Source organism: Gymnodraco acuticeps, unplaced genomic scaffold (genome assembly GCF_902827175.1).
Source record: "Gymnodraco acuticeps unplaced genomic scaffold, fGymAcu1.1, whole genome shotgun sequence".
Lineage (NCBI taxonomy): Eukaryota > Metazoa > Chordata > Actinopteri > Perciformes > Bathydraconidae > Gymnodraco > Gymnodraco acuticeps.
In genome coordinates this window covers 4,517,926-4,531,042 of record NW_022990981.1, presented here as the reverse complement: position 1 = coordinate 4,531,042, position 13,117 = coordinate 4,517,926, and the positions used below count along the sequence as shown (strand labels likewise).

The 13,117-nt window shown below is 40.5% G+C and overlaps 1 protein-coding gene across 1 annotated transcript; it reads right to left on the bottom strand.

Moving 5' to 3' along the window:
- Positions 1–114: 114 nt before the first annotated feature.
- On the bottom strand, positions 115–2,631 carry smx5. The gene is made up of 5 exons (XM_034235678.1): positions 2,516–2,631; positions 2,261–2,328; positions 1,608–1,638; positions 1,426–1,485; positions 115–597 (listed from the first exon to the last, which is right to left on the bottom strand). The coding sequence occupies exons 1-5, from the start codon at positions 2,516–2,518 to the stop codon at positions 472–474; spliced, it is 288 nt and encodes a 95-aa protein (XP_034091569.1). The 5' UTR covers positions 2,519–2,631; the 3' UTR covers positions 115–471.
- Between the last annotated feature and the right edge of the window lie 10,486 nt (positions 2,632–13,117).

Sequence of the window (13,117 nt, the reverse complement as noted above, 5' to 3'; positions counted from 1 at the left end):
AGTAACTTTCTCGCATGATCGCAGCTCAAGGAACATTCTGGCTGTAATCCTTAAGAGCCCATAACCAACATGTGTATCACTTGTTACATGTAGAATTAACGACAATAATTTCAATATGTAAATAAAATAGCTTTTTTATTTCGAAGTGGCATAAAAAAACAAAGTCATCATTTAAGGTAAGATAAACAGAGCTTGTATGCAACAGAAAGACTTCAGATCTTTACCTCTACTGGACTCAACATTATTTAATTATCTTTCTTTTAAACAAAACAAAGACCAATCCAAAAATGACTGTTTACAAATGATGAATTATCCGTGTCAAACACTATTAAGTTCCATTTGAAAATACAGGAAAATTACCAATAATGCTCCGTTTACAAGAGCTGCACAAACGGGATCATCTTTAAAATGACCTGAACTCAAAACTACTCATTATTCAGCCCCGCCCCCTCCCCCCCCCCCTTAGGTCACTCATTGCTTCTGCTGCATGGCTTCTTTCCGCGCCGCGTCCTGCAGGAGCTGCGTGTCCACCTCATCAGCGGGCAGCTGCACGTACCGGACCACAGACCCACGGATGAAACAGTTTTTCACTGACAGCTGAGAAGAGCACAAACCGAACACAGCAGTTTGAACATGGTTGTCTTTCAAAGAGACACAGACGCTGACTGATCAGATTGTATTTGTTATTATTTTTCCATCACTCATTTTATTAATAAAACACAAGTTGTATTGGTGTTTTGTTAAAATTGGCTTTACATTCACATTTATTGAGGTATAATAAAAAACAACAATATTAATTATAGTAACAAAAATCATCCTTTTATTCTGACTTGAGGATGTTAATAAGAAATTCTTATAGAGGTTGGGTAAGTTATGAATTACCGAGGCGACAAAACAATTTTACGTTTATTATGAATGTATTAAAGGAGGGGACGGTAATTTTGGAGAAACCAGCTCGAGTGAATTTGAAAATACACAGCCGGAAGAAATCTGCCTCTTCCTTACAGAGCCCCTCCTCCAACACACACGAACGCGCACATGACCAATGAGGGCACGAGATAAGTTTGTGCACAGATGGAGGGCTGACAGGCAGGTAGGCCATCCAGTTACTTTAGCCGGGCCGGCTCAGATGATTGGTCGTGCTTTTTAAAGCGCTACGGCTTCCGGAGATGAATTTTTTTAATGTATTTATCGTCAAAGCATTTAATATATTCATTGCCATCGGGATGTTAAGAGCATTCCATGGAATATAACAAAAAGTGTTTCTGAAATAAATTACATACCCCACCTTAAATATATATAATTTACATTTTTTCGAGCTGGTAAATAGGGCACGAACATCCAGGGTCTCAAAGTAAACAGTAGAGTTTTAGGACTGACGTGTCTTCAAAGCTGAAATGACACTGAATGATCGGATACACTCACCATGTGTGGATATTTCTCTGGATCAGTGACGCTGATGTCTGTGAGCTTAATGTTCAAGTACTAAAACACACAAACAGAGAAATGTGACATCAGAAGATTACAAGTCTATGCAGTCAGATAAACATTGGAGCAGCTGGAATGGCTTTGTTTTCATATTAGAAAATAATTGATCATTTCCAAACCTGGTCAACGGAATGAAGTGTTCCGCAGATACTGCAAAGAGAGATGTTAGAAAAGTAATTGTTACGATATGATGTGAAATATAACCAAGTGTTAAATCAGACTTTAGTTCCACCTGGAGTAAATCCACCAGCTACCCTGCCTAATACAAAGCCATTCAAACTAGCTGCACCTTCACCAGCTTTGAGAACACTTTAATGATCAATCATTATAAAACATATCATATATATTATTCTGAAATGGACCAATCTGCACAACGACTACTTTTGGTACTTACATATTTTTATGCTAATAATTTTCTACTTTTACTTGAGTGACATTTTGAATGCAGTACTTTTACTCGTAAAAGAGTATTCCTACACTCTGGTTACTCAAGTACAAGATCTGAGTACTTCTACTTTTACTCAAGTACAATACTCGTGCAATTCTGCTTACATCCATAACCCCACTGCATTTGAGTGTTAGCTGTTTCTACTGATGTTTACAATAACCTCACTTAAATGACAAGTAAGAATAATGGTCACACTCGGTCCCCTGATATTAGGTCAATCTAGAACTGAATTAGTTTCCACATTGTACAGCAGTCAGCTTCATACAGTGGAGGCAAATTCAAACAGTGTTACTCCGTTTTTCGGCCTAACCGAACAGAACTAACCTCAGGTCGTTTTTTAGCTCCACAACCACATCCTTCCCCACCAGCGACTTGAAGAACGAGTAGAAGAGCTGCAAACACAAAGACATGCAGCTAATGTTAGCATCGAGCTAACTGTCGAGCACGACGAAGGCTGCCCATATTTAGCGAAAAACACTAAATAAGCGAGAATAGAGTCGTGAGTACTGCACTGAGCATTTACACAAAACATTTTGAAAAACTGGAAACACATTCATACGTTTACATTGGTATACTTGCCATTATTGCTATTGGTGTGTTCTGGATGTGCGTCTGGTGTTGATGACGTTTCACCCCGCGTGATATTGCTACTACGGAGGAGGGTGAGCGCCGCGCGAGGGCGCCAGATGTGCGCTCTGAGAGAGAGAGAGAGAGAGAGAGAGAGAGAGAGAGAGAGAGAGAGAGAGAGAGAGAGAGAGAGAGAGAGAGAGAGAGAGAGAGAGAGAGAGAGAGAGAGAGAGAGAGAGAGAGAGAGAGAGAGAGAGAGAGAGAGAGAGAGAGAGAGAGAGAGAGAGATATGGATATGGATATGGATGTTCAGTATGTGCAAAGTGTTCATGAGAGGGAGAACCTGAACACGCTAACAGCCAGAGAGGGGGGGGGGGGGGGTGCTGTACAGGGAGATGGCTGTTGGATCACTTCCTGTACCTGTTCTTTAGACAGCAGGGCCCTTTCTCATTTCTCTAACTCCCCTCCTCGACTCCTATCCTCGAGACTTAGTCCCGCCCACAGGAGATGCGAGCAGAGGAGCCGAGGAGGGGAGCCGAGGAGAGAGGAGGGGAAGCAGCAGGCGGTTAGAGAAATGAGAACTCCTCTCCTCTGAGCGGTCATTTTAAAGAGACGTCCATTAATGATGACAGGAGGCACAGCAGCCCTCTGTCTGATGGACAGATGTGTTCATGACCACTTATATATTTACTTTGATTCATTCACAGTGCGGTATAATGAGACAATAACAGGCTACAGATGCGGACACACACACACACACACACACACACACACACACACACACACACACACACACACACACACACACACACACACATATATATAAATATATACAATTTCAGAATCAAACAGAGCACTCTCATAATAACGTAACACTATCAGAGACTGGATATATATCCCCCCCCCCACCTCTCCCCTCTCTGGTCGCTACAATGAGGAAAATAAATTAGGGGCCAAAAGTTTTATTTACAAGTATTTAAAGTAAGCAGAGGACACCAAACCAACTGAGACCTGTCTGTCCGCTGCATCTACGCACACACATAGTACTCGAGTTGAGGGGGGATGAGGGGGGATGGCATCCCCCCTGAAATAAAAACGGTCAAAATCATCCCCCTTCTAAAACTGCCATTCCCCCTTTCCATCCCTTATGTCATTTTATCAATGAACGTGGCACTGGTATTACTGCTATTTCAACATTAATTTTGCGCATTTTGAGTAAAATACTGTGGGCGAGGGAGCACGCACACACGCAATGACATTTTTACCAAGTCACTGACGCTATACTATGCGAGTGCCCTAGAGGGCGCCAGAGCGCCGTGATGCGCCTGTTTGATCGATGCCAGAAGCGCAGGTAACGGTCATCACAATGGCCAAGCGACCATGGAGGACAACGCGATCTGAGGGACTTCATATTTAAAAGTACTAAAAATAACATTTCAGGTAAGTCAAGAGTCAGTAATCTTTACTCATTACTTTACTCACCAAAGGTGGAATCTATGGACATAAGCAGCAATAACAACTTAGTTTGGAGTTTAGCTACGTTTTTCTCTCGTGTTAGCTCGCTGGTAAGACTCAAAACTGTTGATGAAATGATACCACCAGCACCAGAAGAGCTGAAACCCCTCCTTCAAGCAGTGAACACTCTGGTCATCTCCACAGCTGAGTGTGAACGTGGGTTTAGTCAGATGAACATTTTAACCACAACTAGAAGCTCCCTAGAGGTAAAAAGCATGTCAGCCTTGCTTTTCATCAAGTGTGTTGGCCCTCCACTGAACAAGTTCAGACCAGAGGTATATGTCAAGACTTGGCTTCAAAGCCATTGCTTAGCTAACAATCCGAAAGCAAGAGCCAGAAAAATTGAGACCAAAAAGCATGATTATGAACATCTTTGGAAACTTCTATGAGATGGGGAGAGTGGAGTAGGCAGCCATTGACAACATTGTTCCTATTTTGTATTATCTGTATAATCTTTTAATATATTTTCATATTTTGTAAACAATTTCAATTTGCACTTAATGCCCTGTTAAAAAAAGTAACATTGGGAATGTTAACATAACATATTTTTATTTGAACTGCAATAAAATGATGACGGATCAATTTTTTTCCCTCAAATTTTTCATGAAGTGTTTAATTTACATAATGATTTAATTGATTACGATACAAATGAAACCCTTTAGATACCAGTTTTGATCGTATACCAGTAACTGCTTTTTTGAAAAAATACACTATAATTCAATATTCTAAAAGCTATTTTGACTTTATTATTAGTATAATCAGTTGGTCCATCTGAATAATAAATGAGGGACTGTTAACCTACAAGATTTGTACCATATACTTCCATTATAACCACATTTTTGTATCCCCTCCCCTTTAAATTAAAGTGAAAAAAAGATTTTGCACTAATTGTCCTCTGCATTTGACCCTATGGCGGCCCGGGGACCGACTCTAATTCTGAGGTGCCTTGGTCAAGAGCAATGACAGGAGTATCTGAACATCCATAACATGCATGTTGTTTTAGCAGTATAATAATTATCTTTATGCTGGTTGGTCTCCCACCCTCGGCGGGTTATCAGAATAAATTATATCCCCATATGATACAATCCACCATCCCCCCTGATTTATTTTTACAACTTGAGTACTGACTATACCACACACACCTACACATAATCAGGCTACAGCCGTTGTGTATTTTATTATGTGAAGCACTGAATGGTTTTAGAAAAATATGGACTCTTTGTTTGTAGTTATCTACTAAACTACAGCAAATAAAGAGAGTAGGCCTGTTATACTGAGTGATATATATTATACACACTTCTCTGCTTTCTGAACGGACCTCACAGCTGTTCTCTCTGGAAACATCACGTCGCAATGAGAGCAGTTAGTAAAATAATATCCAGGGGATGCATGCAGAGCTGTCATTGGCTGAGATAAGTCCGGCCGTGCGTCACGACTCTTTGAAACATCTCTGTTGCCGGAAATGCATCCACAAAGGAGCCGTGGAGGACCGTGGAGGACCCATCAGTGTATCCTCGGTTATAGCTCCTCCAGAGAGCCTCCTCGATGCTCAGTCCTCGAAGTGCATTTAGAGAAATGAGATGTCCTTCAACATGGCGCGCTAAAATGTATTTCCGGGTCACTACCGGAGGACCGAGGAGTCGAGGAGGGGGATTTGATGAAATGAGAAAGGGCCCAGCGCTGCAGCCAGGGCCGGTGTAGGCATAGATATATATATAAACATATATATATAAACACTAGATGACTCACCCGCGCTGCTGGCCAATGGAGACCGACGTTGCCACATGGCTGCCATCTTGCCACAGGCAGTTCTCTCATTCATAACATTATGGTTTACTATTTAAATAACCATAGCTTGCTCAATTTTCAACCAATTTTCAAACGGTTTGTTTTTTTATAAACATCAAAGATGTAGTTATGATACTGCATACTTATAATCATGGACTTTCGTATGACAATAACATTAATCAGATAAAGCAATAGCTATACACACACACACACACACACGGTAGGCTATTTATATTAAATATTTGCCGGTGTATATATTTCCATTTATTTTATTATATTGTTAATATTTAAAATAAATTATAAATAAATTATAAAATTAAAATACATTTATATTTTATATATAAAAATCGGTCTCATGTTACCACTCTGTAAGCCAAGAGTTGTTCATTTAGCAATGCCTTGAAGAACAGGGACACAACTAATGACAATAGCATATGGTGGTATATTATTTAGATATTTACACCTTTATCAGAAGAACCAAACCAACATAAAATGTGCTCACAGACAGGCCAGTTCTGTCTCATTTATCACAATTATTTTTGACATGAGATCTTCATATCATCCTAGTTTTGTATTTAGTTTCTAGATTTGTAAACAAATCCAGAACCTTTGAAATATGTTATTGAAAAAAGACCAAGAATAATATAAACTGTACCATGTGTCCTTTTGTGTCCTTCTGTAGTCCATTTGTGGTTTGTCTTGTCTCACCCCGGCTGATATATCACAAAATCCACTGTTTAAATTGTTCCCTATATTGCCCCTATGCCCCTGTAAGGTGTCCTTGGGTGTTATGAAAGGCGGCCTCCCAAAATAAATGTATTATTATTATTAAGAAGAACAACTTGGTGTGGTGTGGAGGGGATATAGGAAGCAGGAGCAGGTGGGTAGAGATGGGGCTTCAAGGTTATTTGTTTTAAATGTGTCTTGGAGATAAGGACCAGCTGCACACAATAAAATACAGTATAACACAAAACCAATAAGACACACAGTGACACATGGCACACCAACAATCAATCATCGTCCAGCCTCAGCTTTGGTATTCTTTCACAACCATGTTATGGGTTTATTAGACTGAGCAAACATAAACATATGTGGGGAACATAGTGCTGCGTCTCATGGAACATGAAGATTTAATAAATACATAGTAGGTATATATGCTCCTAGTGGTAGCGATTCGCCATTAAACAAAGAAGAAGAAGAAACATCAGGGGGAAAGAGAGGGAGACACACAAGCACCCACTACGACACGTAACACATGTGCACACACAGTTGGAGCTAATGCCCTTTGAAAAGGACTGTTTTTGTGAGCTTCTGTCTCATGCTGCCACTCTGTAAGCTCAGAGTAGTTGTTTTTGCAATGTGATGCAGCCTTAGCTTAAAAACAGGGACACAACTAATGTCAACAGCGTATGGTGGTGACTGTCAATGCCATACTGTGTGTCGACAATGTGCTCCCCGAGCAAAAACACATCCTCTGGACCTATCCTCTTCCGCACAATGTAGAGGACCTCTAGCAGTTTGATGGGCTGTGATCGTCTAGAATCTGCTGATGCCTGGCGAATTACCCACTCTGCTGCCCTGACAATAAACATTAAAGACATGTTGAGTGTTTAAAATGTGCTGTAATACACATCACATTATTTATTCCTAAACTTGCAGAAAGAAAAACTAAAGTGTGACATTTAATCACATATTTATATATCAATCTTATACACCTTGAATTCTTGTTGGCCAATGATACACATACCCTTTGAAGATGAGCTGGGAAGTTGAATATTGTTGGCACAACACCATCTTTAAGCCGGACAGTCTGCCCCGTCCTGTCAAAGTCCTCACTCCTGAAGTACTCACTGCAGAGCAGCGTCCTGCCAGAAGAAACAAAACCGTCCCTTCTTAGGGCGAGTTCCCACTGCCTCCTCCTCTCTCCGGTTTTGGGAAACCTTAAAAACATGAGAAAGGTAGCCAGATATATAAATTATTGTCAACATTTTCCTCCCTTCTTTCCTTTAACATTAAGGGTAAGGACAAAAATACACACCGAAATTATCATATTTTTGGTCATAACTCAAATATTATTTTAATAATACATTTATTTCAATGTTGATGAATTTAGAACGGTTTATTCATAATCTGATTATTTTTGTAGTACACTGTTGGATTTAAAAAACACATTCAAATAAAGAAAAATCAGCCCCTGAACAAACAAACACACCTCTTTCTTAAATAACACACTTGCTCTGCAATAATATGTTTTTTGATATTTCTGTTAGGAAAGGACACGCCTGAGACAGGACTGCTTCACCATGTTCTCTTTCTCTGAGGGTCCAGAAGAACATCCAAGAGGGAAAGGAAAAACTGATGTGATGAGATTTAAGAGCAGTACAGGACATTTACTAAGAGACACTTATATTGTAACACAAAGACCTGCACACTGGCTAGTTTTGTAGTCTAACAGGAACTTAATTGTTTTGTGTTTTACGCAGAGATGGGGTCGTTACTAAAAAAAAGTAATATATTACATATTACTTTAAAAAAAAGTTATATATTACACTACTTCGTTACTCTCTACATAAAGTAACTCGTTACTTTACTCGTTACTTTACTCGCAGGGCCGGCCCGCCCCTCCCTACAGGCAGATCACGCAGACTGCGGCGCACCTACAGTGTAAGCGCGCCACAGTTTTGCCTCTGCCACACTCCACTTGCACCCCCAATTACTATTGCATTAAGGAAGACATAACACAAGTCTTTCTTTTTATATGCTCTAAAATAGGCTACCAGCCTACCACAACAAGCTAACAGTCTGTGAAACGTCAAGACACTAATTAATGAAACCAGTTCAAGACGCATTATTCTTATCATTCTTTATGAGCGCATAACGGTAAGGTATCTAATTACTTATTTATTTAGTATTCCATAACTTAGTAACAGAGATGGTCAAACTAAAGTGGTAGAGACATGGCAGAATTCCTACAATGAAGCGGGGCATTGAACTGTTCACCCGTGAGAGGGCGATCAAGAAAAGAGAGCGAGCGGCCCCGTTGAGGGAGTTTACAGATTAAAAGACTCAGCCATGTTTATGCAGCACTGCACGTGGAGATGTGGTCTCGCAAATCGCACAGATTACATAGGCCTACATGTATATAAACCTGCGGCGGAAACCCCTCTTGTCTGTCAGTGAGTGTGATTATTTTATAAAAGTAACGAAGTAACGCGTGCCGGGGCAATGTTAGTAACTGTAGTGTGATTACTGAATTATAAAAGTAACGCGTTACACTACTCCGTTACCAACAAAATAATATTAGTAAAGTAACGCGTTACTTTGTAACGCGTTACATCCAACTCTGGTTTTACGTTGCACCTCAGAGACAGTGTGATTATTGTCAGGCCTATAAAGTTTGGCACAAAAAAAAAGTCAGCTGATCAAATGCATTTGCCTCACTTTATGAGCTTCACAATACTTGTGCCTTGGACTGCAGAGTTTGCAACGTCACAAATAAATGGGGCCAATCTTCAGTCAGATGTGAATGTGTAATGTAACATTTTCAGTAAGAATAACGGACAAAAGGAGTGCAAATACAATTTATTGAAATGTGAACTAAAAGTTCACCCTAACCATCACCATTTTTTAAAAATAAAAACCAAATAATATACATAAATTACACTAAATGTTAATCTGTTAATTGACAGGCCTGTGCAGGTAGTAACAGCTATGCCCAGCATGGGCTAAGTTCTGTAGGTGCAGCTGGTGCAGGTCCTCCTCCCTCAGGCCTGGTCCTCCTCCCTCAGGCCTGGTCCTCCTCCCTCAGGCCTGGTCCTCCTCCCTCAGGCCTGGTCCTCCTCCCTCAGGCCTGGTCCTCCTCCATCAGGCCTGGTTCTCCTCCATCAGGCCTGGTTCTCCTCCCTCAGGCCTGGTCCTCCTCCCTCAGGCCTGGTCCTCCTCCCTCAGGCCTGGTCCTCCTCCATCAAGCCTGGCCCTCCTCCCTCAGGCCTGGTCCTCCTCCATCAAGCCTGGCCCTCCTCCCTCAGGCCTGGTCCTCCTCCCTCAGGCCTGGTCCTCCTCCCTCAGGCCTGGTCCTCTTCCCTCAGGCCTGGCCCTCCTCCCTCAGGCCTGGTCCTCTTCCCTCAGGCCTGGTCCTCCTCCCTCAGGCCTGGTCCTCCTCGCAGGAGGACCCTAAGACCCTCAGCCCTCTCTGGCCAAACCAACAGACAGGACGTTCATAAAGCTGAGGTTTCCCCCAAAGTCTCTATCATCCATCCTGTGAATATGAGAGGAAAAACAATAGTGTAATAGATGCTTTGGACAATAAGAAATATAAAGTTAACTGTTGAGTTGCTCAGTTTTTTAGATTGACAGGGTTTAATAATACAAACAAAAGGAGAGGCACCATAAAATAAAGATTGGTCTTTCAATAAATTGTGTTGATTTTGTCTTTTGAATTGTTTGTCTAAAGTCAAGTAGCTAGAACTGTTACTTATAGTTTGAATGATACAGTCTGGTTATAATGTTTGGAGGAGGCATCACAGGTAAGAGCACCATTTGTTGTTCCATCCACAACAAATGCACACAGATTGATGTGTGTATTTATTGATCTACTATTTCTTGAATCATTACTGTCAGTCCAAAACAAGAGATTTTGTTTTAGTAACATGTTTTTAAAACATTATCTCTTTTCCACTACACTATCTTGAATATTTTAGTTTTTACATCACTACATTTATCTAACAGCTTTAACTTTGTAAAGGTGTCACTTCGGACTCTGGGTAATTATGCCAGCATGTCGTCCTACTGTTTTGAGAGTTTGAACAAACCAGACCATCTATTAATGTAGAAAATAGTCAGCACATTAAACCATTATGAAAGTAATCATTAGTTAGCTCATTGTTCAAAATGAGCTCCAACTACAACAGTTAAGTCAACTCTTGCATCGGTAATAACAATAAAATAAATGATATAATATAATAGTATAACTTGTGTCTACTTTAAATACTTTAACAACACTTTCCTAATTATACTAGCATACTTTTACTAAAGTAACATTAACATGTTTAAATGCAGGGCTTTTGTAAGAGAGTATTTGTATAGTGTAGCATGGTCTACTTGACTTATCTAACCGAAGTGATCGTAACGTTACTTTGCAAACCGTCACCCCCCCACACACACACAAAAGGACACGGTAACGTGATTCACTTCAATTAATGATAACTACGGAGCTTGCTAACAGCAAGGCAAAAGGCTCACTCATTTAGCTAATGTAAGATACAAATGTATGGGATTAGTTTTGTATCATAAATATAAAGCAACACTTTCTCAGAATAAAGCAAATCTATGAGTTTAAAAGAAAAATAAACTGAGTAAAATAAAATAAATTTCAAAAATAAAACTATAAGTTGCAAACAAACCTTTTTTGTAATCATGTAAACTATAAGTATTTTTTCTTTGTTTTAACATAGGTTTTTGTTTGCAGTTCTTGTTTCTTCTTTCTCAATGATCAGACTTTTGCTCTCGCTGTAGCTCTTCTCTTTTTTTGTTTGAGATTTTGACACAAACATCCCAGGTGGGCGGGACTTTCAGGGGTGTGTCCCCATTGGCTACTCATCTTTTGAGTGACAGCCCACTACACCACAGATCATACAGTGCAACTCATGCAGCAAACTCCGGAGTCCATGAGACATGTTACATTTCAAAAGCATATAGTGCTATGTTTAGGACAAACAATTAAAGACTGCTTTAATTGAACAAATTCTGCAATATAAAAGTGGCAGATTTTCTTTATTAAACAGACGAGACCTAGGCTGCATACCAACACAATTAGGAACATGCTCACATCTTATGGCGCGTTTCCACTGCAGCGGGTAGCCCCGTTTAAGCGTCCTTAACCGTCCTCAAGCGGCCAGGCCGGTTTTTGGTGGCGTTTCCATATAGCCTAGTACCGGCCAGCGGGTACTTTTTCCCTCTTTTTCCGGCCTCATAAAATCGTGGTTCCCTCAGACCAGGGCCAGGGCTGAACTAGTGACGTCAACACTCTCGACCGCTGATTGGTCAGAGAGAATCGTCACAAGATTGCGCGCAAGTTCATCCCTAGCGTCGCATATATATCTAGAAGCAAGCTTGCAGCATTTTTATAAACAGCATTTTGTAAACGGAGGAGCTACAAAAATGGCTACTTCTAAGAAAAGCACACCGTGGTCCACCGAGGAGGTGACGACGTTCCTACATCTCATTGGGGATGATAAAATCCAGCGGGAGCTCGACGGAACAACTCGAAATGTGAAAAAAAACAAAGCCGATCGCCCCGCCTACACTGCGTTGCTACCACAGGTCCTAAACTGTAATGCAATACGCCACGGCCTCGGACGGCCAGTGAGGCAGCCCGAGGCCAGAGCGAGGACGCTTAGGGACGCTTAAATGGGGCTACCCCGCTGCAGTGGAAATGCGCCATTACTGTGTTGGTCTGAAGAGCTGAAGCATTCATACACAATGGATAAAACCGGTGTTGTTTCATTCTATATCCTGTGAGAAAATTATATACATTTAGCATTAAAAATTCGACATACTATTCCTAGCCTGAGGAAGATATGAATAATCAACAGATTTGAATGGAATCTCTAACATTTTCATGTAGAATAAAGACAAAAGAGTGAATATACAAATTACATTTATTGAAATGTGAACCAGAAGAAGAAGTCTCAAAGAATGTTTTAAATAAAAGGACATACAAAAAAAGGTGGATAATAATAAAATCTATTAAATGTATATGTAAAGACATTTGGTCAAATGAAATGACACTGAGCCAGTGTGGATGAAGCTGGTGCAGTTCTTTCTTCATGCCCCCCCTCCGTACTGTCCCCTCACAGGAAGTGGGGAAAACGGGATAAGACTCTGGACGCCACGCTGTCTCAATGATCCACACTGTTAATTAAATATGAGAGGAAAATAAATGTTTTGGGAAATGAAAAATATGAAGTTAACAAATAAAACACAGCTCATGGAAGGTAGCTTTTCCTACAAAGTTAACTCAGCCTCCATTGATTTTCATTTCAAATTAGCGTGTTAATAAAATAAGCTATCATGGCTTATACTTGCATATCTAAACAGAATCATGAAAACCTGTTGGCAGAGTCAGGCACACGAGTCCGTTTGAGTGTGTACGCCGGTGTCTGAACGCTCACTCACTGCTAGCTATGTAGCTAACTGTTAGGCTACTTAGCTTGCATTGTTATGGATCTAAAGGTAGCAAAAGCTAACTTTCATAGCACAGCTTTACTTCTCACTTAACACAATAAAGAAACAGACCGTATAGCACAAACA

Coding starts and splice junctions, on each gene's coding strand:
- smx5 (XM_034235678.1), bottom strand. Junction 1,486..1,607: donor CACTTCATTCCGTTGACCAG/GTTTGGAAATGA, acceptor TGTGTGTTTTAG/TACTTGAACATTAAGCTCAC. Junction 598..1,425: donor CAGAGAAATATCCACACATG/GTGAGTGTATCC, acceptor TGCTCTTCTCAG/CTGTCAGTGAAAAACTGTTT.